The sequence below is a fragment of the Hipposideros armiger genome, unplaced genomic scaffold (assembly GCF_001890085.2).
Source record: "Hipposideros armiger isolate ML-2016 unplaced genomic scaffold, ASM189008v1 scaffold_837, whole genome shotgun sequence".
Taxonomy (NCBI): Eukaryota; Metazoa; Chordata; class Mammalia; order Chiroptera; family Hipposideridae; genus Hipposideros; species Hipposideros armiger.
The window spans coordinates 272,640-300,537 of record NW_017732187.1 but is presented as its reverse complement, the minus strand read 5'-3'; the positions used below and the strand labels follow the sequence as shown (position 1 = coordinate 300,537).

The following is a 27,898-nucleotide window of genomic DNA, read 5'->3' as shown; positions in this document are numbered from 1 at the left end:
AACTGGAAGACAAAAGAGTAAATTCAACAGTGATGATAAACTAGTAGGAAAACAGGAGGCTAGGTTAGAAAAAGTTCTTCAATGAGAAATTCCGACTGAGAACAAAGGTCCACAGGAGGTTGAAAAGTATTGATGTTGTCAAGGATTTCAAGTAGAAGCAGAAGATAAAAGTGTACACAGATGTAAAAAAGAGGACAGGTTGTTGAATGAAAGCTACACAACAATCATTTAGAAATAGATACACCCAGCCCTGTTCCAGAAAAAAAACCACAAAAAACAAAAAACCCAGAAGCTTTTTATAGAAGATGATGCAAAAAAAATCTTAAATTTTAAGAGAAAATCTGTTTTTCACTTAGTTTTAGAAGGTAGGAATGTTAAAAGGCAGGGGTTTGGGCAATGTTAAAGGCAATCTAGTGGTGTGGGTTCCACACCAAACAGTTCTTCAACTCTCTAGACCAAATGGGTATCCTACAATTCAGTTATAACACTAACTACCTGGAATTTGCACAGGCCCCACAAGTTAAGGGCCCAGTCCCACAAGGCTGCCTCCAATTCAGATGCCAATCACAAGTCCCAAGGTGTCACCTGTATTTCTAATTAACCAGCTATAAATCTATGCTTCCTTTTTTGGATTTGATAATTTGCCAGAGGGCTCTCGGGATTCAGGGAAACACTTATTACTGGTTTACTATGACACAACTCAGAAATAGCCAAAGGGAAAAGATGAACAGGGCAATATATGTGGAAAGGGAGCAGAGCTTTTTATACCTTCTTTGAGTGCATCAACTCTATGTGGTCCCCAACCTGGAAGCTCTCAGAACCACTTTGGTTAGGGTTTTTAATGGAAGCTTCATTAAGTAGGCATGATTGATTAAATCTTTGGCCACTGATGATTAAACCAATCTCCAGCCTCTCTCTCCACCCTGGATGTTAGGGTTTGGGAGAGGTGGGGCAGAAAGTTCCACCTCTCTAATTACAGGCTTTATTTCTCTGGCAACCAGCCCTCATCCTCCAAGAGTCACCTCATTAGCATAAATTCAGATATGATGGAAAGGGGATTATTATAAATAAAAGACACTTTTCTCACCCTATTACTCAGGAAACTCCAAGGGTTACAGGAGTTCTGTGCCAGGAACCAGAAAGACAAAGATCAAATATATATTTCTCATTATATCAGAATTAGTTTTCTACTGCTGCTGTAACAAATTCACAGACTCAATGGCTTACAACACAAATTGATTATCTTATGGTTCTGTGGGTTAGGATTCTAACACTGGTCTGAAATCAAGGTGTAGGCAGAGTTGCATTCCTTTTTGGAGGCTCTAGAGGAGAATCCTTATCTTTGCTTTTCCATTCCAAACATTGCCATCTTCTTTGGATTATTATCCCTGTCCTCTATCTTTAAAGCCCTTAACATTGTATCTCTGAACATTTTCTGTAGTCACATCTCTCTCTGATTCTTCTGCCTTCCTCTTTGACTTTGAAAGACCCTTTGGGATCATATTGGGCCCACTGAATAATTCAGCATACTCTCCGTATTTTTAAAGCCAGCTGATTAGCAACCTTAACTACAATATTTGCAAACTTAATTACCCCTTGCCATGTAAATTAATATATCCACAGGTTTTGGGGATTAGAATGTGGATATCTTTGGGGAACCATTACTCTGCCTACAACAGGAGGAACAATGCAGAGGTATATATAAGCAATAAAGAAGGATGCTAAATTAATGCAGTCTGGTTAATGGAAGGCAGTTTATGAGAACTGGTTTCAAGATTTCAGTTGGACGTGAGAACATGAGCCTTAACAAAATTTTACTCCCAGGTTGCTGCTCATTAATATGCAATTCCTGTATCTATGTTTAAAAATACTAACACATAGTACTACTACTAATAACAGCAAAGCAAACACCTCTTGGGCTTTATATATCAGGCTTGTTCTAAAGTCATTACATGACTAATTTTGTCCTAAAACAACATTGTGAGAAAAGAATAACCATTTTCCCTATTTTCACATGAGGAAACTAAGAGACTCAATAACTTGCCCAAGATCACAAAATAGAAAATTTGAACTGAAACCCAGGCAGTGAAGCTCCAGGGCTTTTAACATTACATACCACAGCTTCTCTCTGCACATCTCTCTGGGTTGGGAAAAGTGGGATGCCTGAGAAGCATCTGTTTGGTTCAGATACCAAAGGGTACATACAAGTTAGAAACAAGCGTCAGGCAATGACTTAGGGCAGGATCTGTTGAAACACCCATAGAAGGAAAAGTGGCTCTTTATTGCACTGAACCTATACAGACACCAGATTTCTTTAGCTCAGTTCAATCTAAATACAACAGCAAACCATCCATAAAACTATTCTTTCTTTTCCCTCCCTTACAGTCAACAAATATTTATTGATTAATGATAGTATTAAAGAAACTGTACAGGACATTACATGAATCTGAGACATGTCCATAAGAATTGAAGGAATAATATAAAGTGGAAATAAATTATAAAATTTGCCCAGTAATCTATAAAACTGTCAATTATATCATTGCAGCTTTTGTCATTTGTTCCTCCCCATTTTATTCTCCATATTCTCTCTTCTTTTAATACCCCTCTGCCTCTACCCACATTTTCATTATCTTTTTTGAGTGTTTCTCTTTTGCTCAGGAGTTTTTGCCTTTTTCTTCCCTCATTTGTCTGCATTACTATCTCTTAGCTAGCCATACCACCTTCAAACCACTGTGGAACTAAACTATTTTGTTTTAAAATACTAAAATTCTTCCAAATTCATTTTCTCTTTTCAACTTTATCACTGCTCAGATCCAGACTTTCATTCTGTTTCTTACAACTTCCTCACTAAATTTCCACTTATAATTCTCCCAAATCTCTTGACAATCCATCCATTTTCACCTCCACTGTTCTTTAACTTTTCTAGCAAAACTAATCTTGTCATTCCCTACTCAAAATTCTTCATTTGTTTCCATGATCTACCAGATAAAATCCAAACTTCTTTATATGGTTTTAAAATGCCCTGCCTACCCATCTAACTTCATCTTTTTACCTGTCCCCTTAATTTCCCTTTGTATTTAACCCTCTCACAGCACAGGATACTTACGGTTTCCCAAACACATTATACTCTGTGACACCTCTGTAACCTTCCATCTGTCATTCTCCTATTCTCTCTTCTGCTTTTATCCCATCTCTATGGAAAACTCCTAGTCATTCTTTAAGACTATTCAAATGTTATCTTTGCTGTTAGGCCTTCCCAGTCTCTTTTAAGCACATGTAGGACTGCTCCTCTGCCCTCTCTTATACCGTACATTGCTCCATTGTTTACAAGAATACTGTTATTGGTTTTGGAGGTCAGGACTTGGTTTTTTTTTTTTTTTCATTTCCAACACCTAACATAGACTCCAGCGCATAGAAGCTCAACCATCTTTGCTCAAGTTAACCTATTCTTTTATTTAACCTACCATAATGCTATGGCATAGCTCTTCTTTCTGCCTAAATATTGGTTCCTCAAACTGTATTCTTTGGAACCCTAGTGCTCTACAGAAGAGTTGTATATTATAAATAGAGTTAGCCTTTTGATAGCTATGTGAAGTGCATATTTGTTTTTCTTGTCTAAGTTTAGGAGAAAAGTCCAATTCTTCTCCCAAATAATCCTCTTATCTTTTAGCTCACAATGATTCTCAAGTGCAATCAAGGTCTGTAAAAGAAAGAAATCACCAAAAATTAGAAATTATATTTGTTTTTACCACAATCCCTATGAGGAACATCAACAACAAAATAAATCATAGGTACATATGACTAAAGCACCTTCAAATTTACTTACTTCAAATCCACCTCTGCTCAACCTGGATTATTGCAAATGAAATGAACGAATTTTGCTCATTTTCCTTATTGTTTTTATTCACATTAATAGATGGATTGATGTTGGCTCTGTGATTTCAAACAGTTTGATTTAGAGAAAAATAACTGTTATAATGGAAGCCTTTGAGAAATAGTTATTGAAAAATAGAGCATCAATCAATGATCTGGAAAACAGAAATCATACTATATTACTGAGGGAACTTAATAATAGATTGCAGTTACACAGGGGTTTGAGGGGCATCTCCAGACTAAGAAGCATAACACTGAGGTGACCCAGGGATATGAGATGCAGGAAGCATCAATCAATGATCTGGAAAACAGAAATCATACTATATTACTGAGGGAACTTAATAATAGATTGCAGTTACACAGGGGTTTGAGGGGCATCTCCAGACTAAGAAGCATAACACTGAGGTGACCCAGGGATATGAGATGCAGGAAGCTATTTCCACTTTTTTTTTTTTTAAGATTTTATTGGGGTATTGGGGAAGGGGAACAGACAAGTTGCTGTCCTTTTGTTCTTCAGAGTAGTTGTAGAAGACATTGCTTCACTGGCCCATGTTGGTATTATCATTGCGCTCTTCCCAGGTGAGGTAGTGTCTAGCTGACCATTGGACGGCCGCTTACGGCGGTTCACCGTAGCTCATGAAAGTGCATGCCTGCTGCAGGCCAGCCCCACTGTAGCCTAAGCCATCGCCGACAACTCATGGTAGCCCAGTTCCAGTTCGAGCTGTTGTTCACCATCTTAGCTGTAGAGGGCGCAGCGTCACTGACCCTCATGTGGGGTCCGGAGTCCTGCTGCTCAGGGCTAGCATCCCAAGCCAACTCTTAATGAATGCGCCACTCGGCCAGTCTGCCACTACTACTTTTAGAGCTGGGGAAACAAAGGGGAGAGTTTGCGTTATTAGAACTCATAAGCTCAGAGGAGGGATCCTGCTGAATTAGGGATTGGACCTATGAGAAGTGGGCACAGCCTGGCTGATGCTAGTACCTCTGAGGGGTCGTGATGAATCTGGTTCTTAGAGTATAAAACAAGTGGGAGGCTGGAAGCAGCTGCTGATGAGAGGGCAAAGGGCTATTACTCCTGAGGTGATGCTGATAGGTGCAGGAAGCAAAGAGAGAGAAACAGGAATCTTCTCTCCTACTCCTACCTTCCACCTTCCCTCCAGAGACTTCTATTAATAGAATCTACCAGGAAGTAAGTTGGCAAAAGAGACAGTTTGCGGAGTCACAGGCCCTGATTTATAAACCCAGAGTGTGGAGGTGTGACTATGGAGGGGCGAGACAATAGTTTAATAAGCAGTACTAAAAGCAATTGAATCAAGTCTTAAGCAATAGTCAGCATAATTGTCTTCCAGCTTAAAAACTCAACATGATCATATACTCAAGACCTTACAAAATTAATATTCTTTTGTTGAGTTTATCAGCCATTACACATGCACCTGAGTATTCTATGTCACTATACTTATCATTGAATCATCCAATCTGGGGCCTATGGTAGATATTGTTCTAGGTGGTTGAATTTCGAGAGTGAAAAAATAGACAGCTCCCCACCCATCCTTGTGGAACTTTCATTTTAGCAAAGGGAAAATAGGCAATAAATAAAAATATAACATATCAGATGGTGAGTGCAGTGGAGAAAATAAAGCAAGTTAAGAAGGGATAAGGATTGGGGATGGGGTGGCTCTACCATACGGGGTGGTCATAGAAGATTTCAATGATTGAGTGAAATATGAGCAAAGACCTAAAGGAAATATGAGTGAGAAAGCAGTAATGTCTGTGGCAGGAAGATCTTTTCAGTAGGAAATAGTTGCATTTGATAAATGGGAAGATGGTGAAGATTTACAAGTGGATGGAGTTGTCTTTTCTTCTTGTTGGTTTGTGTTTTTTTTCTTAACTATTTGCATAGTTCTGCTTTAGAAGACTGCAATTATAGCTGGATAAAATCAACTTATCATAAAAAATAGTACCAAGTTCAAACATTCCACAAAGCATTGCTCATCTCTTCCACTGAGGGAAAAGCTATACTTCTTCAAGTAGCAGGTTATAAAAAAATTGCTGATGGTAAGTGGAACTACATAGAGTACATAATGGCCTACCTCTACTATAAAATACTTCCTTTGTTTCAGAGTCAGCTATGAAATTCTAATAATAGTCTCAAACCTTTAATTTGGATTGAGTAAATGTAAAATGCCCAGCATTGTACGTAATTACCTCTTTGTTAACATTTCAACCTTTGTTTAGTTAAGTGTTAATGAACCTCAGTAATTGGCCAACAGTCTTTGAGGTAGAAAGTGGGATGGATACCATCAGTACTCTTAGCTCCAAACAACAAAACCATTTTTGGCACTAGGATCATACTGCTTTTTATTCAGAGTTTTTTTTTCTTGAAAAATACATGCATACGTTGCATTCAATGGTCTCACAAATATTAATGTTAGCTGTAATTAAGTATTCCTTCAACCATTTTGTCCCTTAAACAATAAAGGTGAGCTTATCTATAAAGTTAGATAATAAAAATAATATTTAACTCAGTGATACTCTCATGTTAAAGGTTTTTGAGAAATCAACAGTAATTCTGGTCCTTGAAAAAAACAAGCTGTATTATGTCATGTAAAATCTTTTTCTGTAGCTATTAATAATGTCCAACATGAAAGGTTGGGGTGGGTATTTCTCTGAGGAGAATGTAATTTAAGACTGGACATTTAGAAAGTAGAAACTTGAGTTACTTCAGTAAATTTGTTTTTTAACTTTAGAAGGAATCTTGAGAGATTCCTCAAGTGGTGCCCACTGGAAGGCAAGAACTCAGTTCTGGCAGGAAAACCACCACACGTGGCTTGTAGTATTTGCACTTAACCTCTGTGCTTAGGTTCCTTCTGCTGTCAAGTAGGGATAACAGTAATTGCTACCTTCTGTGAGAAGTAAAGGTGTGCTTTGACATTTCTGGCTGAAGATGCTATATCAACACAAATTATTATTATTAGAACATAATGCATGTACTCATATGCACATAAAACACCAGCATGGTGCACTTTTAATGCTTATATAACATCTATAAACACTGTTCATCCAGGCTTGCTCTTCACTTTGGGTCAAGGGAGAATATAATCATAGCACGCCACTAATCCAATTTCTCAAAATATGGAAGAAATATATTTTCTAAAGCTCCATATCATCCTTTTGAGAAGCACTAAACCGGCTAATCCCTCATGGTCTCTGTAGCAATTGTATGATGGCCCCCACATTAAGCCTTTGGCACCTTTTCAAATGTTGGCTAAATTACTTTTTCTGGAGACTGGAATCATCAGGGAAAGGCTGGGGGGATGAAATTGGCTAGCGATATTAAAATTTGGGTTGTTTAACATTTAACTATCAACAACTTGTTAAAGTGCCATCAAAACAGCTAATTAGCTAGTTGCTGTGCAGTGTGCTAAATTTAGCAGTGAAATTAGGTTTAGGGAATGCGAAAATAGGAAAATAAATTTTCTCAAGGGAAACAGTGGTGTCAGCATAGCTAAGGAATGTCACAATAGCTACATTTTGTCTATTATGATCATCATCAGGGGGTCTCCGGAGCATGACAAGGTTTATTTGAAGTGCATCTAGGAGTGGCTGCCCGAGACAGGCTTACAAGGGATGGCAGAAGCAGGCAGGCATAGCGAGGGAGAGACCAAAGGGGATGGAGAAAAAAAGGTTCTAAACTCAGCGCTAGGATACAGGATGGGAGGTAGAAGTTTAAAAGAGAGGTGGGTAGAATGGTGTGCAGCCTTGGAAGTGAGTTAAAACATTGTAAGCCAGTGGGTGGAGGGTGGAAGACGCTACTGATTGAAGGGGTAAGGCAGCGTGATCTTGGTGGCAAGCAAACATTAGTTTAGCGGAGACAGGCGGCTAAATCATTGTTTGACTTTCTTCTTATTGGAGCACATTTGTGGCTACCAGTAGAGATGGCAAGATCTACGTAAAATTAATGGTGTCAGGACTGAGAACGTGCGTCCTCTGCCTCCAGTCCCCATCGGGGCACCTCAAACTGTCCACCACCCCCGCAGAACCGCCGCTGGCTGTAGCTCCAAGGTCAGGCCACCAGGGCAGTGCGTGGCAGGCAGATGAAGAGCGCAGGGCGCGCAACCCGTCTGGGATGAGGATCAATCGTGGTGGACCACAGATACTCCTCTTAAGGGCAAATGTTTAACACTTCCCGAGGTCGCTTTCCCGCAATCAGTTCAAAGGAAAACAAGCAATGGAGATAAAATTACACGTGCTAACATGCAAATGAAACAAAACCAAAGAAAAACCACCGCACTCGAGGCGCTCCGATCGGGGAAATCCAAGGCCTCCTGTTGCCAGTCGCCAGACGAGGACAGCGGACAGCCCAACAGCCAGAAGCAAAAGTGGGAAAGCAAACCTTCTGGGGCCCCTTCTCCTCTCCCGGCAACGCTGACCCTTCCAATAAGCCGCCCTCCCAGTAAAAGGAACAAGAAAAACTCCCGTGCAAATGTGCCTCAGCGGGTTGGGGAAAGTGGGGATGGGAAGGGAGGAATTCGGCGAGCACAGCCGTCCCAGGAAGCAGGAAAGAGAAAGTCTTTCCTTTCAGCCCCCTGTGCCCCGGAGAGGAAAGAGATGACTAGTCCAGCAGGCTGCGTCCAGCTTCCTAGACAGGAACCTTTAGCATGGGCAACGGAAGGGCAACCCCATCCTGCCTTCCTCTCCCCACGCCCTCCCAGTCCCCGGTCCCCGCCAGAGGGAGAGCGCCGCCGGGGTGAAGCGTGGGGCGAGGCGGATCGTCCCGCCGCCCTCCGCCTCTGTCTGCGCCGGGGCGGCTGTGGACCCGCGAGGGTTGGAGTGGGCGAGACCATTGGAAAAGCTGGGAAGGGGGGAACGAGGCAAAAACGAGGGGCGGGGCCAACTAACCTATTCCAGATTTTCCAGTCCTTTTTAAATCCCTGCTTTGGGAGAAACCCCGTTATCAAAGTGTAGAGAAGAGATTTTTTTTTTTTTGAAAGGGGAGGAGCGTGTGTAGGGGCGGAGTGGGAGGAGAAGCGGCTGGCACTCTGGGATCAGACGGGAGCAGGAATTGAGTAGGGAGAGCGGGCGAGTTCCAGCGCCCGCTCTGAGGGTCGGCTTCCTCTCCCCCTCCCGCGCGGGGCGGGGTGGTGCGTTCCGAGTTCCCAGGAGTTCGAAGCGGGCGGGTGCCGGGGGGAGGGGAGTGGCGGCGGCGGCAGGGGCGGCGGGCGGCTCCCGCCTCAGCCTCGGCAGTGGCGTTGGCGACTGCAGCGTCGAGGCAGCCGCGAGCGCTCCGCTGAGTGTCAGCCAGCGGCGACGGCTCAAGAACAAGGAGTTAGGGACGCGCGCGCTGGACCCTCGGCTGCCGCCGCCCAGAGCCTGAGGCGCCGAGACTGGGGGAGTCGGTGGGGGCAGGCGTGCGAGCGGGCCGGGGGGAGGGTGGGGAATGGCGCGGACCCCGGGGCCGGCTCCGCTGTGTCCCGGAGGCGGCAAAGCACAACTTTCCTCCGCTTCTCCCCCCGGGGCCGGGCTCCTGCTGCCGCCCCCGACGCCGCCGCCGCCGCTGCTGCTGCTGCTGCTCTTCCCGCTGCTGCTCTTCTCCCGGCTCTGTGGTAGGTGAACCTCTGCGGCCGGCGCGGGCTGAGGGTGGCGCGACCGAGGGTCCCGGCGCCGCGGCCGGGCCGGCCGCTCTCCTGAGCGGCTAGGCGGTTGTGTTCGGCGGTTGGCTGCACGCGCGGGTGCCGTGGACTTTGGCTGGAAACTTTTCGCCGCGCCCGGGGCGAGGCCCGGGAAGGGCCAGGGCCGGCGAGTGCGGCGCTGATCGCCCGCTCCCCTCCCCCGCGGCCGCGCAGCTAGCCACGCTGATGGCCGGGGCTCGGCGGCGATGCCTTTTGCACGGACTCCTCCGTGTGTGCTCCGGGGACCGTTACTTGCTCGCTTATTGGAGCCGGAAGCCGAGGGCACGGACTCGTGAGCTGGGGCTGAGGTGCCGGGATGCACGTTTGCCGCCTCCTTTTTCCCCGGTGAAACTTGAGCTGTGTGAGACCACCTTTAGGGAACGAGCCCGACGGGATGAAGCCTTCGGTTCCACCCCTCGTTGCCTTCCACCCTGGAGAAAGCACCACGTTAGCCCACCCTGCAGCATCCCCTAAAGTCAGTTTTCTTCGGTCCTCCGGCCAGGTTCTGCCCTGGGTGCCCCTGGGTGGCTTTGCATTGAGCCCGTCGCTGCCTTCCAGTTTGTGGGACGTCTGTCACACTGTCAGTGTTAATTTTTGCTAACATTATTTGTCCTCAGGACTTGAAATACCCGATGTCATCGACTGTGACCCGGCTCTTCTGATCAAAACAAACCCCACGCCTCTTCCCTGACTCTTTTTCCTCGTGTTGTTAGTTTTCCTGTCATATTTGGGAGCTAGTCTTTTTGTTAAGTTCTGTTTCTAGGTATCAAGAGACCAGAAGCCTACTTGTTAAGGATCATGTAAAATGTGTCTTTCATGCAAGAGAGATGGACGTTAAGTGATCATTAATGGAAGGTGGTGATTTGGGAAAATAGGGCTACTAGTCTTTGGGGATTAGCCCTGTCTACCCTTTGGTGATAACGAAACACTGCAGGCTGTTACTCATTCCAAGACTTACTTGGTGAGGAAGGCGGAGAAGCAAAACTTACGTTTGCTCGAAGATTGCTTTACCTGAGATAATTTTACTGATACATAAGGCTGCTGTTGGATCTCAGTGTGTAAGGAAATCTTAAATGAAACCAGAAGTTTTACCAGTATTTTGTTAAAAGGAAAGAGGTGTGCGGATTTCTTGGATAGTGTGATTCAGAAGAAAGAAAATTCTGTTCCAGTAGGTGTGTCAGGGTTCTTGGTTATGAGGGAGGTAAAGTTTTCAAGAGATTGAGTGCCCCTTATAGGCTGAGAATTTCCACTACGAATTCACCACTGTGTTTTAAGCACTGTAATGCAAGCTTCAGATTTACAGAGTATAGTATGATAAATGGCATGTTATCTAATCTACAGTGTTTTTGTAGCCCCACTCTCCAGATGTTTGGTTCCACCACACAATTTCTTAGTGCTGTTCCCTCTGTAAATTGATGTAAGATTCTAGATTGAATTTGTATACTGTTTTTTTCCAGGAAGGAGGATTTGTGGATTACACTTGGATGGGGGGAAAGTTGAAGGGGGTGTTAACAGTTTTACTACCTTGACTTAGATTGTGTTAAGGACGGAGAGAATATTATTTGTACCTCTGATAAAGGCTTGTCTAGCTAAGCAAAAGCCCTATGGAAGACTGAAGCTAGGCAATATGTACAGCTAATACAGGGAAATAGAATTTGGATAATAGTTTCACAGTTATTGTGCAAGTGAAGTGTTGATTACTTTTTGAATGAACACTATTGCTTTTCACATGGAAGAAAAAGTGTTGTTTTTTGTTTTGTTTTGTTTTCTAAATCTCTTTAACAATGTGCTGTAGAAGGGACTTCTATATTTAGGACTCAGAGTCCTAAAAATTCAAGCAGTATAGGCAAATGGACTGTGATTTAGAGGAGGTGTAAATTGAAGTTTTTAGAGTCAACGCTGCTTGTAGTTGTAGAAACAGACACCAGCTTTGTGTTACTGTGCACTGCTCATTTTTAAAGATCTTCCATTTTAGACTTATAGTGTTATAACACCCTAATTTGTGAACCCTTATGATGACTTTTTTCATCAATCTTTCTCTATTTTAAATTCAGTCTTTGAGTTAGGACACAATTACTGTGACTTATGGATGCTTAGTAAGTATGGAAACAGAATTTTTTTCATGTGACCTGTTTATCTAACATTCATTGTACTGCTTATAAGGCTTTGGCATGTACTGATGTTCCAGTAGTCAGTTTTAAAGTTGAAAAGACTCTTTGGCTTTAAAGAGATTTGTTAATCAGAGTGCTTTACTTTCTTATCACATACAGGTTTGTTTTTCTTTTTGCTTGTGCTTTTCATATGTGGCTTACATTTGATATAGTCTTAACTATGCTCAACTTCTGCAGTATCATCTATTAGTACAAGATAATTATCACATCATGTTAACTTGATTGCTAAAAAAACCCTTGCAACTGTAGACTTGATATTCTGAAAGTTATAAAAAAAATTACATCAGATTTCCTATTTTGAGGATGTATATTATCTGTCATATTTGAAGAACTGAACTTTTAAAAATAAGAATTTTACAGGTTGACAAATTGCCAAGTTTTGACTTCTTTTTTTAAAAAGCCTGACAAATTCCTAGGTATAAAGGTCAAGGAGATTAGATTTACAACACCATCTTACTTGATAAACTAATTTATTCTGGAATTACGTATTTCTTTATGATCAATCTGGAATTATGCATTTTTTTTATGTTCATTTCGTAGGTGATCACATTTATCTCAGTGTTTCTTCCAACATTTTTCTTGAGATGTAGAGAATATTAGCAGGGATATGGTATTGATGAAAGAGAAGAGAGACTATTTGACTTTAGTAACTTTCTATTAGAATTTCGGATTGTACTGTTTCCATTTTCAGCAAGGTTTTATCTTAATATGGATGTTTAGAAGATGATAGAAAAGAAGATCTAATATAATATTGAACTTTTAACAGCACTTTCAGTACTTTCAATATTCCTGGCAGTTAATAGGTTCTTGGGGACGTAAGTACAAGACAGAATTCTGGCTTTAAGGATCTTATAATATTGTGGTAGACAAAAGAAATAGAGGATTATAGGGAAGTTTGGTGTTTATGATAGAAATCTGCATGAGACACTATGCTCAGAAGGAGGATACCTAACCTATTAGGGAAAGATAGATGAATACGAACTGAGGGGGAAAAAAAAAAAAAACAAGTTGAGTCCGATCTTCTTATTGAGATTAGACATTGTGATAGATGGTACAAGTTCTCTGTCTCTCTCTCTGCAGTTTATAGTTAGATACCAAATTTGATTCTGAAAAAAAACAACAACAAAAAAACAACTACAACTTACTAGATGTTTGAGTCATTGACAAGTTATTTAACTTCAGTAAACTTAAGGTTTCTCATCGTTTTAAAAAAGGATAATAGTATTACCTTGCCTATAGAGTTCTTGTGAGGATTAAATGAAAGAATAAAATATTTGGCAGAGTATATGCAATATAGTAAACATTCAAATGTTAGCATTTATTATATTGCACATTAAAGCTCACTCGCCTTGGTATCTCTGTCATTCTTAAATTCTACCCCGATGTCTTGAGTAATTGAGTTTTTAAGTTAATTGACTTGCCTTATTTGTACTTTACACCTTTGAGTGTATAGCTCAGAATGCTCTTTAGATATTTGTTAAATTGACTTCAGATAAATATGTAGATGAACAATTTTCAGAATTTTAGGATATGGTGAAATCAACGGTGTAACTTTATGAAACCTGGATGAATCTTCCCTTCATGATGTAGAATGCATTTTACGACTTGGCAGTTCCATAAGGTCACTTAGAATGTTAGTGATTATATTGAAAATGTGGAGTTGTAGCGAGGAGTCTCAGTTTTGCTTCTGCTTTATCAAGATATAATACATATTGCACATATGAATCTTTCTGCATCCTAAACAGATAGAATTGGAAAGAACCAAATTTAAACACAAGCAAAAAAGACCAAATCTTCTTTTCTTGTATTAGTTATAGTATCAGAAATAGGAATTAGAAAAACCTGGGCAATTATACATTTGTATGTGTGTTTGTGTACTTACTGTCTTACCTGTTTGTCACTTATTCTTACATGTATTTTTACATATATAATTTAGTGATTCAGTAATTCTGATGTACATTTTATATCTGTATAGTTAAGGAATAAAACTTATGGCCTATTGCCTATAATTTGAAAATTATTGAAGAGAAGATGGCTGTGATACCCTTGTTAAAAAGTAGTGTTTTGACATTCTGTAATTTACCCCTTTAAATTAGTGAGTAAATAACATATTGCTATAGCATATTCTCTAACCTATTAAAGGCCTTATAAAAATTGGCAATAAGGACTATATGGTTTATAATGATGTGGCATTTAATTAATTATAGTTATTAGTATGTAAATGTAGGATGAAGTCAAATAGCCCTTGAGTCAGTAATGGAGTGAATATTAAAGACAATTTTGTGTGCCAAGCACTCAGACCCAAAAATCTATGTACCATTAATGTCGTACTTTTGATTACTTTTTATATTTTTATCTAAAATTGTAAAGCCTTGAACCCACATCCTTTCCTGAATTTCATGAAAGTTAAAATTTTATTTTTATGACAGGCTCTGACATAGTTTAATCATTACTTAAATAAAATTTGTTGTGAACCTTTATCAAGCAAGAGTGAGTTTTAAGTTTTTTCCTAAATGACTCACTTTTTATAGTGTAGGTCATTACTTTAAAATTTTAGTTAGAGCTGCCTCCTATGAGTCTAGGTATAGCTATCTTGCAGGTACCAAGGTTGTTTTAGAAAGGATATTGTATTACATACTTATATTTTGAATTTTTAGCGTTCAGGGAGGTTGTTTTTCTTGCAACCCTACTGACTGCCCAGCATTCATTCTGTTATGTAAGATGAATAGGAAAGAACTACCTGTTGCACTATGAGTAGATATTCATAAACTGGAATTTGAGGCACATGTGAAAACCTACCAGCTCATAATGATTAAGTGGCTAAGAATTGACAGTATGCTTTTCAACATTTTAGATTATTATTTTGTTGGTGTAAGATAGTAAAATATACATGTGACTTTTATATATAGGAGAGGTTATACTAGCTTTTTGAAAAAACTTTACTTGGTTTTCTTTAACTTTAATCATTAAAAATAAAATCAAGCTTGTTCTTATTTTAAATAGTCTGGCCATTACACCCAGTAGAAGCTCTTTAGGCTCTCAGCCTACGTTTCTTCCAGAGAAATAAAATTTTAAAGAGAGGTGGGGCTATAAATCACTATTCTTAGAGGGTCAGCAAAAATAGGGTTTGCAGGTGGATTCAAATCATAGTTACTGGGGAATCTTTTCTTCAAAACAGCATTCCAGGCCCCACTATGGACTTACTAGATCAACAATTTTTGCAAGAGGGGTGGGGAATGGAGCCTGAGGATTTGGGCATTTGTATTTTAAGAGACATCTTCAATTGATTCTTCCCTTGACAAGTGATGTTTTTACAACATTTTTATTTATGATTTGACCAGATGTAGTTGCTCTTCTGAAAGAAATAATACTCCTCAGTTTTGTTCACAATTTATCCCCATGAGCTTAGCATGGAGTAGGCACTCAAATTTCTTTATTTCAAGATTTTTAACAGCAAAATCAAATTTAGTCTAAACCAGCACTGTCCAATAGAAATATGTGAGCCACATACATAATTTTAAGTTGATTCTGATGCCACATTAAAAAGTAATAAACATCAAATTAATCTTTATTTAACACAGTATAATGAAAATATTATCATTTCACCATGCCATTAATATTAAAAAATGGAGATATTTTACATATTCTTTTGAGGTAAGTCTTTGAAATTTGGTATATGTTTTACCCTTACAGATCGTTATTTGGGTTAGCCATGTTTCATGTGCTCAGTAGTCAGGTGTGGCTGGTGGCTTCCATATTGGACAGTGCAGGTGTAAACTATTTGATGTCTTTGAAGGCAATTATGTCATTCTCTGGTTCTTACTCATAAGGCCTAAAATAACATTACTCTTCTTTTCTACCTAGTTAAATTCTGAAGTGCTCAGTTTAAGATTAATTTTCCCCATGAAGCCTTCCCTCACCACTTCATGCATACGGTGAAGTTTTCTTTCTAAAGTACAATAGTTACTTTTTCTGTTCATTATCTAGTATTTGATTGTAAACTGTTTGTGATGTGTGCTCTTTGCAGTAAAGACCATACTTCAGACTTCATTGTATGTATCATAGCAGGTATCACAGAATAAACACAAATTATTTTTTAAATTATTTATAATTTTAACATCTGCCTTTTCTCCCATTATAATTGTTTAAGGAATTGATCAAATTTGATATACCATAAAACGGTATCAGGAGAATACTTGGTTTATGATTTCACCCTCCATGTTAAAATAGAATATAACTAAAAATTTTTTCTTAATTTGCTTCATTTCCTATCTGATCCTAGATATCTTTCAAATCCTTAGTCCCTGGAGGCCTATCCTGTTCTGTGTTTAATAGTGTGACATGTGGTCATTAGTGGGAAATGCATGCAAATTCTATTCATTTTTTTCATGCTTTTAGATTTAGAGCAATGTTTGCCAAAGTATTTCAGTGGAACACTAGTCTCAGAAGATAAGTTTTTAGAAGAAAATATCATGGCTGAATACATTGGGGAATGGGAAAAACTAACCATATAACCCCCTCATGGAAAGTCACTATATGCATTAGTTTGTTAATGGTCTAAGAAATTCTTCAGTAAAATATTCTGTTTTGCAACTAATTAAATACATTTTTGGAAGGGTAATATGTTATGTTGTGCAGAACACACTCTAGGAAATATAACCTTAGGTTTATACACTTATTCTTATTCCTACCTTGACATCATTCCTATTCCTACCTGCCAAGATGGGGGAAAGAATGTGTGTGTGTGTGTGTGTGTGTGTGTGTGTGTGTGTGTACGTGTGTGTACACATACATGTACATATATAAAATACAGAGTGCGCCAAAAAAATGCATACACATTTTAAGAAAGGAAGAAAACTATTAAAATTGTAATAATATATATCGATAAAAAAAAGATGAATACAAGTCATGTGTATACATTTTTTGGCACCCCCAGTATATATACACACATACTCATATTTACTTAATAAACTATAGACAGTTGATAGGTTTTAAAGATGTTGCTTGATGAGATAGTTCTTCATTGATTTTTTTTTTCCCCTAAAAATTCTCTTTGCTTTCTTTCGTTCTATCTCTTTACTCCCCATTGTCTTACTCATTTTCAATCTGAGGTGTTTGCAAACTTGACCTAGGAGGAATATAGTTCTTTAGCTGTGTATTATTTACCCCAGGATATATGTAGTTTAAGCAGTTTCTGTGGGACATACCTTACTTGATGCATAACGCATCTTACTCTGAGTTTGAGTTTTAGGAATAAAGTGGGTAAATTTAAGATAGCTAATCTATTTTGTAATGGAAATATGCCAGTGCTCTTATTGGGAAGGACGTGAAAAAAAACAAGAGACAAATAGAAAAAGTAAGTGCACAGAGGTGAGATTTAATTCCGTGTTTAAGAACATTGTATATAACTAAGAGTGTGTTTGACTCTTCTAATGGGTTCAGTTCAGAGGAAAAACAATATTGATGAAATGTTAGTATTGGTAAACTGTGATAAGATCACTTTCTTATAGTAACTGTTTCTGTGAGTTATTCATGATACACATGACTGTCATTACTAAAATATCTTAGGCCATCGTTTTTGAAAACTAATAAGATTTCTAATTTAGTCATAGCCTCTGTGGGCTAGATTAAGATTCATTTCACAAGTGTCTTGTCATTATGAACTCCAAATTCTCTTCTAATTTGATTTAGATTAGAGATAATCATTCATGACTATAAGTTCAATTTAATACTAAGTCAGACAATAACTGTCTAGTTTTATCTACTCAGAGATACCCAGGTTTCTTTATTTTAAATGCAAAATTTTTTCAAAAAGCTTCTCAATTTCTTTATTGAAGCAATTCAAGTGGGAGAATGTATTGGGTTGTCGGAAAAGTCATGATGCATTTTTGCAATGAAAAACATAGAAAAAATACGTCATGACTTTTCCAACAACCCAGTATGTATAGCTAACAGTTTTATCTATCCTTCTCATTAAGGGTAAAGGACTAGAACATGGCATTTTTCACTAAACTGTGAGTCTGCATATGTTAATGTTTGTAGCAGCTACTCTAAATCTCTGATTTCTACTTGTTAAACTTAAAGGAGGTAAAAAATTACCATGAAGAAAAACCTTGAGAAACATATGTAAATAGTGCAGTTGTGTTGAATATCAACTTTTATATTTGCTTTCTCATTCCTAAGCAATTCTGAGATTACAAGTATATGATTACTTTGATGATACTGTTTCATTTGCCTCGTTCATATTAAAACCGAAATGAACTTTAGTTTTAAAGTAATGTTAAGGAATTCCTATTCTCTTCCAAGTTTTTACCTTCTGTTTCTTGTACACTAGTACAATGGTAGAGGACTTAATTTTATTTATTTTTTTCAAAGCTGGGATAGATGCTACAGTTGACTGACTTATTTTGAATAACAAAAAGAAGGAATATCAATGCCAGAATTAATAATACTAATGAAGATGTCTGTTATTTCTTAGCAAGAAATAAGACTGTATACACCATTGACATTTTTTCTGTATTTAAGATAGATTATTTTTATACTTTTCAATGAAAAACCATTTTGAACTTTTAGATTTGTAAACGAGTTAGTAATTATGGTGACTATTTTGAAGGCATGCGTTGTTTATCAAACTTATTTTTCATTTGTGTGTAAAAGGATCTGGGCATTGATACATTTTTGTTATATTTATAATTGATAGTGAAAATGTTTAAATATATGAGTAGCTGGTGAAATTTGTATATAGCATACTAAAAAGTCTCTTGCCTTGTAAAAGCTTTAATCATAACAGCATCTGTTAAGATATAAAAAAACAAATCTGAAGTTCCCTGAGAAAAATACATGTTTTTCATTGAGGACTCTGCTGTTGCTTTGCTGCCCTCTACAGTCATCTAAAATAGTCACTCTAGATTTTTCTCCCACCAGATGATTAAATACTGCCTTGACCTGTGAGCTTTAAATTTCAGGAGTGGGTTGAGTAATACTTATTGTTAAAGTATGATAATGTTTATTTAGTCACAACAGTTGATTTCTACCTGTAATGCCAAAAATAAAGAGCCTAAAAATTGGAGCAGGAGATAGGTTGGGGACAATTCAATCAGGAAACAGGTGATTGATAGAGCACCAGTAAGTGCTAGGTAGTACAGAGGGAGACCACAGTGAAATAAGACATGGTGGCTACTCCCAAGCTTATACCGTATTTGCCGGCGTATAAGACGACTCGGCGTATAAGATGACCCCCTAACATTTCCACTCAAAATACAGAGTTTGTTATATGGTCGGCTGTGTGCGATTTTGCGAGTGTGGTAAAATCGCATAACAGCAAAATCGCATAACAGCCGAGCATACACCCAGCAGCGCTGCTGATGCCTGAACGGTATGTGGAATGAAGTGGGCGGGCATCGGGAGGCCACTATGGCACGGGGCAAGCACTATGGGCAGTCTATCTGAAGGTACCTGGCATATAAGATGACCCCCCACTTGGAGGCATATTTTTCAGGGCCAAAAAATCGTCTTATACGCCGGCAAATACGGTAAATGCATTAGTAAGATGCACGTGTGTGCGCGTTTGTGCGTGAAAGAGAGAGGAGGCAGAGATTTCCATTTGTGAGGGAAAGTCAATGAAGAAGTGGGCATTCTCGGCTGAAAAGAAACCATTGGACTGAAGACTGCAAGGAATTAATGTTCTCATGTGGTTCAAGTATGAGCTTTATGGAGGGAAGTCATGGCTTTTGCTTACTTTGCTAAAGAGTTTAAGCTTTGTGTAGTAGGCAGTGAGGAGTTTCTGAAGGCAGGTAACTAATGATTCTGTGATTTGAGAATATTGTAGAGCTCTGACAGCAGTGTAAAAGAAATATTGGAGATATGAGAGACAAGCAAAAGGGAAAACCATTGCAATCATTCATTGGGAGAGAAGACTGTGGAGATACATGACAATCTGGCAGAGGGATTTGAAGGGAGGGATGGATCTGAGAAGTAAATTGTATGGTATTTGGATCTCATTATGGGTGAGGAAGGAAGAATTGGATATGAACTTAGGTTTCTGTCTTGAATAACTAAAAAGCGTTGGTAAAATGATTAATCAATCCATTACTTTTTTGGAGGAATTTTAATTGTGATGCCTCTGGAGCATATTTTAAAGCTATAGTTGGCAATTTGTTACCAGAGCATAAGGGGTAGGATGTGGAATTGGGAATGATCAGGATTGAGGTATTTGGATTAGAAGAGCTGTTAGAGGAGGCAGAGGGGGAGGAGAGAAGGAGGGAGGGGGAGAAGAAAAGGAAAAAGGGAGGAAGGAGAAGAAGGGGACTGGGAAAAATTTCAAGATTGAGGTATTTTTGATTGGATAAGAGGGAGGAAGCGGGCGGGGGGATAGTCGGGGGGGGGGATCTTACTTGGTAAATAGACCAATACATTTTAGTAATTAAGGCACATGCGTTGATGACTCAGTAATGTAGTAAAAGTGGTTAGGAGAAAGAAGTCAAATTCCAAAAAATTAATAAACAAGGGGAGAGTGAAGAGGTAGTAGGGTAGGGCTTACTTTTGGGAAAGATGGGAAAGAGAAAGAGTAATTTGCGGAAGAAAAATAATGTGTCAGTTGTTATGGACTGAATGTGGTTGTCCCAAAATTCATATGTTGAATCCTTAACTCACAATGTGGTATCAGGAAGGGTTCTTTAGGAGGTAATGAGATTTAGATGAGGGCATGGGTTTAAGTGTCCCCATGATGGGACTAGTACCTTTATAAGAAGAGGAAGAGGCTAGAGCTTCCTCTCTCCACCATGTTGAGTATACAGCAAGAAGGCAACTGTCTGCAAGTCAGGAAGAGCATTTTCACCAGAACCTTACCATGCTAGTACCCTGATTTCAGGCTTCCGGTCCTCCAAATCTGTGAGATATAAATGTTTGTGGTTTGAGGCACCCAGTCTGTGATATTTTGTTATAGCAGCTTGAGCTAAGACAACAGTCAATGTTCTTAATTACAGAGTTAGAAACTTAACTTTGGTTAAAACAAGATTGATTGAAGGATATTAGGGGTTCAGGTATGGAAATCAAGACCCAAAGGAGGCCAGGCGTCCAGAACCACAGCCAGGATAATGTCATGAGGCTATCTTTCAAGGCCATTGCTTGCTGCCCCTTGAGACATTGGCTATGGTAGTTTTGCCTGACACTGGCATTGCAGCTCTTAGAAATTGGATATTGTTGTTAACATAGTCCAAGAGAATATATTTTCCGTGGATGTCCACTACAGAAAGTTGAAAAAAAGTTTTTTTAAATTTTACGATGAGAATTCTGTCTTTGGGAGGGGGGTGGGAGAAGCACATTGATATGGCAAGGTCCAGGAACAGGAAGTGCGCACATTAAAAACACAGGTGTGAGGGCCGGCCAAGTGGCGCGATGGTTAAGAACTGGCTTGGGATGCCAGAGGGCCCCGGTTCGGATCCCACATATGAGGGCCAGTGACACTGCCCTCTACAGCTAAGATGCTGAACAACAGCTCAACCTAGAGCTGGGCTGCTGTGAGTTGCTCGCGACGATATAGGCTGCAGCCCCTGTGGCAGTGGGTTGCCATGGGCTACCGTGTGTAGCCAGCAGCCAGCGTGAGCGGCCAGCAGCTGCAGTGAGCGGCCGTCCAGAAGCTGGTGACTGATGTGCCTCGCCCAGGAAGAGCGCAATGATGATGCCAACTTGGGCCAGTGAAGCAACGTCGTCCTCCACAACTAGACTGAAGAACAAAATAACAGCAACTTGTCTGTTCCCCTTCCCTCAATTCCCCAGCGCTGTTCCCATCCCCCCAATTCCTCAATAAAAATCTTTAAAAAAAACCCAAAAAAACCCAGGTGTGAGAGGCTAGTCTTAGAAATGATGAGAGGCTCTCTTGTTTTTATCAGAGAAAAAGAAAATGATAGGTGAAGATACAGAAACACTTCCAGGTGTAAGAGAGGTAAGTTATGGAGAGGCTTTGATTGTTAGTAATTTAAATGATATGTTTTGAAAACAAAAGAGTATAGGGTGATGATGGGACTTAGTAGTAGAACATTTAGGCAAAAATGGAGTAAGATATCAACTAAGAGTGAATGATGGATCAGTACTGAAGGCATGAGTTGACATTAACATAAACTTGTAAAATATGAGTGTTGGTGTGGAAGTAGTAGTAAGTTTATGTTAGTATTTAGTTGAGCACTTTGTCCACCAAAGATTATTCTAGGTACTGTGAGAACCTAGCTGATAAAAGAATAAAATGTGTTCCTGGGGCCCAATCATATTTATGTATTGAAGGAAGTAGAATAGAACTAGATTACCAAGTGCCTTTTGAATATGATATAATAGGGTGGTGTTGGAAGTTTGGGAATAGAGAAATGATACAGGGAAAGTAGTGTTTAAGAAATACTTATAAGCACAGTAGTCTAGATGTGCAGTTATTAAGGCCTGAATTAGAATAGTAATAGTAGAAATGAAAGGGAAAGCTTTAAAAATGAGATAATTAAAACACAAAATAATAACTTTGATGATCCCAGGATATGAGGAGTGGGGAAAAATTAGTACATTTGAGTTTTTGTATTAGACAAATGGGAGAATAGTGTAAGTATTGCTGAAAGGGAGGTTGAGGTAAGAATTAGATGCTATATGGAAGAGTGTATTAGTTTCCTAAGTCTGCCTTAAAATACCACAAACTGGGTGGCTTGCAACAAGAGAAATTTATTCTCTCATAGTTTTGCAGCCTAGAAAGCCTGAAAGCGAGGTGTTAGCCGACCATGCTTCCTCTGAGACTTTGGGTAGAATCCTGGCTTCTGTTAGTGACCATCAGTCCACTGCATTCCTTGAATTGCAACTGCATCACTAAAATCTCTACCTTATTGTCACATGGCATTCTTCCTGTATGTTTCTGTCATGGCGTGTTCCCCTTGTAAGGACAGTAGTCATACTGCATTAAGCCCACTGTACTTCAGTATGATTATCTTAACTTACATCTTAATTACATCTGCAAAAACTAATTTTCCAAATAAGGTCACATTGACAGGTACTTGGAGTTAGGGCTCCAGTTTATGTTTTAAGGGGGACACAGCTCCTAACACAGAGGTAATGATTTGGAATTTGACTGTGTTATCTGTGAGATTTGAGGTCGATTCAAGTCAGAGTTCCAGGTAAATAAAACAGCATTTAAAGATGTGTGGTATGAGCTGGTTTTAACAAGATTTAGATTCATGAAATTTTAAAACTTTTTTATTGAGATATATATATATATATATATATATATATATATATATATATATATATATGCACATACACACAGAAAAATATTCATGGTACATAAGTGTGCAGTTGAACTATTACAAAGTGAGTATATCCATGAAGCCATCACCTTGGTCAAGAAATAAATCAAGGTTGTAGAGGGACCTGAGTCCTGGGCCCATGGCTGGGGCTCTTTCTACCTAATATTCTCTCACCCACACTGGCTCTGCCCAGTGAACTCATGCCCATACTGCTGACTCCTAGTCTGCATTGGACATGGTGGGAGAGCCTCTTCCTGCTGCAGCATCCTTATAGCATTATCTCCTGAGAACCTTAACACCATGTTCACATTAAAGGAGAGATATTTAAAGACATTCCATTTATCACAAAGCATACATGGAAGGCACATTTGGAGTTGAGAGGCAATAAATTGATAACACATACATCTCCATAGCTTAAAGTTACTTTAAAGTTCCTGCATACTGTTAAAAGCTAAGTATTATGCATTTCGTGTATCTTTTAAGTCAAATGAAATGAGAGATGCATATATAAATGCTTTTCTAGAAACAGAGAATTATAGATCAACGTAAATAAAACATTTTAATTTAAATATTTAGAAAATGTATGGAATGTAGAAACAACATAAATGTATTGTTTTTTAAATCTCTGCTAGTCGGTTTTTTGAGCATCATAGCTTGCATTGACTTCTGATTTATGTGTGATACTTACTCTCCAGATGCTTATTTACTACTTTAGGATATCAAATTTTGACAGTTAACCATATTTCATCAAATATGAGGGGTCATTAAGAAATAGATATGATTTTACATGCCATTAAGAAAGAAATTCTTATCAATATATGCAAATTATATCAATATATGCTTTCCTATCACGTAGAAATTTTATTTTATATGTATTGACTTATTTTATACTTATTGGACTTTATTTAACTCTTATCAATATTATAGTCATAGGCATAGCTTTTTAAATAAATTACGATAACTTGTGTGCTTACATGAAAAGCAAAATATAGAAGTGGAAAAATGTTTAAGGTGTTTCTGTTACTTCTTCACATTTCAGAGCCCTACTTCTTTGTATTGCTTTTTGCCTCTGTGCCATGAAGAGCTCTTCTTAAAAGCTCTAACATATCTTCTTAAAAGATGTGTTATACGGTCCCCTAGACCACCCTTAGATTCAGGAATTCTCTAAGACTCACAGGACTCAGCAGATGGTTGTACTCAAGGCTATGATTTATCATAGCATAAGTTCCCACAGTCAGCAAAGGGACATGAGGCAAAATCTGAGGGAAACCAGCACAAACTTCCAGTGGAGTCACACAGGACACACTTAATTCCCCACAGGAATGACTCCTGACAACATGAGCGAAATGTTGCCAACCACGGAAACTCATTAGAGATTCATGGCACAGGGCTTTTATTGGAGGCTGATCACATAGGCACTCTCTGCCTAGCACATACCCAAATTCTAGATTCCCAGAAGGAAAGTAGGTATTCATCATAAACCGTATGGTTTGTATAAACAGTTTAGGCACAGTGAACCACTATTACCAATTAATGGTGGGAACTTTCCCAATGTCTAAGTTCCCTGCTACCAGCCAAAGGCTATATTATTGTAAGAAGGCCTTTTCAAAGATAGCTTGCTGTGTTAACGCTTTACTATGCAAAAGACCATGTCTGAGATTTTTCTTAAAAGCCTCTAATATCCATTATGCAAGTTTTTTTGTTTTTGTTTTTTGTGGGTTTTTTTAGCTGAGCCATCCTGCCACCTGTTGGCATCTCAGCAGCAGCTCAGCTTGGGCCAGGAATCCAACCGGCGACTCTGTTGCTGAGAGCTCGTACTCTTGAGAGAACTCTTAACCAACTGATCCACTCGGCTGGCCCTCATTCTGCAAGTTTTTATTCTGGCACTATCCTGATGTTACTGGAAGGAATTAATGGAACATGTGGTCTTTGTTGATTTAAAGGTCATAGGTCATATAGGGTTGCATGCCATCAGTCAACACCATCAGGAATAACAGGGAAGTTTGCATATTGGATCAGGCTACCTGTACCCCAGTTTTAAAGATGTGGAAAAAGCATCTTGGAATCAATGGAAAAAGTAACCTAAAAACTGCTTTTTTTCTAATTGTTATATTGAATGCTATATTGAAGAGCTTACCCAGATTCAAAGGATAACAAATATTTGCTGCTGAGATGATTTTTATGGAAATTTTGGTGGAGGAGAGTAGAGTGGATTATCGCATAAATAACCATCTTTTGTACAGAATGCAGAAGAAAGGACAAATTGCCAAACAGTGCTGAAAATGGCTAGATATCTAGTCTAGTAATATTTAGCCTCCTTCTTCTTCCCTGTATTCTTTCCCCCCTCAACAATTTTACACGTACAAAGTGAAGTTGCTCTAGTAGAAGTTCTAAGCCCTGTCCTTTGAAATTGTCCTGTGTGCTTTTTACCCACCCCTTCCTTGAGTTACATTATTAGAATTGGAACTGGAGAACAATGTGGAACCACTTTTCTAGTTCAGATTTTTCCTTTTCTAGATGAGGACTCGAGACTTATTGAGGTTATAATTATGCTTTTCTTTGGTCTTAGGCTGTAAAATGTTTCTCTGGCTTTGGAACAGAGAAGGAAAATACTTCTAAATTAATACAGTGATTCTCGGACTTTGGAATGGTCTGCAAGTGTAAACATCTTCCCTGTTTCCACTTGTATTGTCACTACTCTTGTTCTGGGCATTTATTCTCTCGTGCCTAGTTTAGTGCAGTAGCCTCCTATATTGGTTTCCTAGAGCCACCATAACAAATTACCATAAAAAACATGGTATATTAAAACGACACATTTATTCTCTCACAGTTCTGGAATATAGAAGTCCCAAGTCCAGGTGTCAGCAGGGCCACATTCCTTCCAGAAAGCTCTAGGAGAGAACCTGTCTGTTGTCTCCGGGCTTCTAGCAACTATACACTTTGTTCTTTGACTTGTGAGTGCGTAACTCCCTTCTCTGCCTCTGTCTTTACATGGTCAAGGTCTTCTCTGTCTTTCCTTTGTGTATCACTTATAAAGACACTTGTCATTAGATTTAGGGCCCACCGGGATAATCCAGGATGTTCTCATTTTAAGATCTTTAATTAAATCTGCAAAGACCCATTTTCCAAATAAAGTCACATTCACAAGTTCACACCTCTTAATTGCTCTTTCTGCATCTGTGCTTTTCTTTTTTCGAACTATAATATGTGAACTTCTGCTAGAAGAATTTTATTAATTCTCCTGCTAATTTTTATAGCTTCCTATATTTTCACTCTACGATAGTCCCTGTTTTTCCCTCTTGCTTATTTATAGTTTCCATGACTTGGCTTTAAGCTCTTGAAGGGTGAGGAACATACCTTCTCCTTTTCCTCCACAGCATAAAGCCTGGCCAAGTCAGGTAGGTGTTAAGTAAGTATTAGTGAAAGAAATGAATGTGCAAACAAACTGAATTAAGAATTTGCATTTCTGGCTTCATCTTTGTTATTTTGTTATCAATACTTGGATTTTCCTGACTAATTCCAAACTTTCTTTTCATTTTCTGTCTCTGAATCCCTTCACTTTTGTTCTTTGTACAGTGTATTTTCTCTGCTTTGAAAAACTCCCCTTGCTTAAGATCCCATTTCAATTTCACCATTCTTCCACAAATTTACCCAAATAAAATTAGAATCACTAGTTTAGGCTTAGCGGAAGGAAAATTTTGCTTTTCTCACTTAAACACACTTCTCTTATTCCCTCTCCTGAGTCTCTATACATCTGTACCCTTAGCTAGGGTGTCTCTATAAGGGTCATATGTTCCATTTTGCCCTGGAATGTCTAGGTTTACGACTGTTATTCTGGCATAATCTGGCATACGTATCAATAATGCTCCTCCATGTCCCTTTTTCTCTAGAAAATGTTTTGGCCTGGATAACAAATTATATGGTCACTCTACCCGAAACATTCTTGTATGTCTTTTCTAGATTCTCAGCTGTTAGAAATCTCGGGCTATTACTATTTTCTACCTTACAGTACCTAGTATTTAATATTCAGTAAATAAAATGGTTAATATTTGCACTCTTACTAGGTGCCATACATGCTATATATTGTCCTTATTATTTCGCTATTTTTTTCAACCTAGACTTGTCTTGTTCTGTCTAATCCTGAATGTTTTTCAGTTACACCACCTTGTAAAATCTTACCTCTAGGTTAGTCCATCTGCCCAAATTCTTTGTACTTACCTCTCTTCTACTAGTGGTGTTTGGAGAGGAAAAAAAGATCATATAACCATGAGATTGGTGCTACTACAGAATCAGGCTTTGGCTTCAACTGAACCTCAAACAATTCTTCTAGTAGTTCTTCCTTCGATTCTTAGTCAGTGCTTTGACTAACTTTGACATGTTTGAATTTTTTTTGTTAATTTTTCCTGAATCCTTGTTGATTAAGTGGTAACAGTCTCACTTTGTAGGTGATAAAACAGGCTTTCAAGTACCCAGGGTCACACTGGCAATAATTTAGAGGTCTGTGTGTTCTTGAACCTATGTTAGTCTGGCTCCAAAATTCTCTGATTATCCCACCCCGTTCCCGTTCACAATTTTAATCTCATTCTTGGGTCTGAGAAGTGTCATACTACTGAACCATAAGCTCCATGTACTTGTTTAGAGATACCTCTTTTAAACCAGTAAGTTTGAGATTGATTTTTGGATTATTAATGGATGCATGTTGTATAAATGTGTGTGTACATTTTATGTGGATCATTATAGAAGGCCATCATTTATGAGAATTGATAATTACATCATTGTCTCCAAAGCACTAGTTCTTTAAAATGTCTCCTTTGTCTGAGAATGTTTATATGTTCATAGGCTTTCAGTTTTTATGTATTAGTTAAAATAAGGTTAAAGTAAATTGAAGAATCAGAAGTAAATTCATTAGTAT

General features: G+C 38.9%; 1 protein-coding gene across 5 annotated transcripts in view; it reads left to right on the top strand.

The window, feature by feature from the left end:
- Window positions 1–8,913: 8,913 nt before the first annotated feature.
- The window catches only part of NECTIN3 (nectin cell adhesion molecule 3), a 119,982-nt gene continuing 100,997 nt past the window's right edge, over window positions 8,914–27,898 (top strand). For all 5 annotated transcript variants that reach the window (XR_002122419.1, XM_019629304.1, XM_019629305.1 and 2 more), the window contains exon 1: window positions 8,914–9,476. Coding sequence is in view for 4 of the 5 variants with exons in the window: in XM_019629304.1 (XP_019484849.1) it covers window positions 9,311–9,476 (166 nt within the window). In the remaining variant the exon portion in view is untranslated. The remainder of the gene's footprint in view (window positions 9,477–27,898) is intronic.